Source organism: Orycteropus afer, unplaced genomic scaffold (genome assembly GCF_000298275.1).
Source record: "Orycteropus afer afer isolate SDZICR_OR568_19922 unplaced genomic scaffold, OryAfe1.0 scaffold00292, whole genome shotgun sequence".
Taxonomy (NCBI): Eukaryota; Metazoa; Chordata; class Mammalia; order Tubulidentata; family Orycteropodidae; genus Orycteropus; species Orycteropus afer.
Window position 1 is genome coordinate 96683 of NW_006921879.1, and position 945 is coordinate 97627.

At 38.5% G+C, this 945-nt stretch overlaps 1 protein-coding gene across 1 annotated transcript in view; it reads left to right on the plus strand.

Moving 5' to 3' along the window:
- LOC122151053 (olfactory receptor 11H1-like) overlaps positions 1 to 631 on the plus strand; it is a 7546-nt gene extending 6915 nt beyond the window's left edge. Inside the window, exon 2 of the mRNA XM_042782362.1 lies at positions 5 to 631. Within this exon, the coding sequence (XP_042638296.1) occupies positions 5 to 631 (627 nt within the window). The remainder of the gene's footprint in view (positions 1 to 4) is intronic.
- The last annotated feature ends 314 nt before the right edge of the window (positions 632 to 945 follow it).

Below are 945 nucleotides of genomic sequence, written 5' to 3' on the forward strand. Positions count from 1 at the left end.
ACAGTTCTACTTCTTCTTTTCTTTTGGTTGTGATGAGGCTTGCTATCTTTGTATCATGGCCTTTGACAGATATCTTGCCATCTGCCATCCTCTACATTATCCACGCATCATGACTAAAGATCTATACACCGGCCTGGCCATCTTTGGATGGTCTTGTGGGCTTATCCTCTTCGTAACCCCAGTTATCCTCATTTCACGATTGCCCTATTGTGGCCCAAATATCATCAACCATTTTGTGTGTGATCCTGTCCCATTGATGAATCTATCCTGCTCTGAAGACACCACCACACAGCTCATTTACTCTACTTTAAATGTTATTTTCATGATTGGCACTTTTATCTTTGTGCTTTGTTCCTATTTTCTGGTGATTCTTGCTGTGCTACGGATGACCTCATCTGCAAGCAAACGCAAAGCTTTCTCTACTTGTGCTTCTCACCTGTCTGTGGTGATCCTGTTTTTTGGCTCTGTTATGATGATGCATGTGAACATTGGATCAGAACACTCAGTGAAAATGCAAAAAATTGTTACCTTGTTTTATTCTGTGATAACACCTCTGTGCAATCCTCTAATATACAGCCTCAGAAACAAGGAGATGATAGCTGCTCTGAGGAAAATCTTTAGGATTAAATGAACTCCTCATAAGACATAAATAAGAACCACATTCTATCCCTCAAATGCAATTTATACTAATAAAATGTAACTTTACTAAGAAACTGTTATAATAAGGAAAAAATATCATCTTAAACACCACTCATCACAGGACTCTTACACAGTCTTTTCTAAAAACATATTTTACCAAGTGAATTAAATTTTGTGTTAACATTAAAATCAAAGACATGACATTTTATATATCTATATCAGGAGCTCTGGTGGCATACTGCCTAAGGCACTTGACTGCTAACCAGAAGGCTGGTGGTTCAAACCCACCAGCCACTCCTTGGAAGG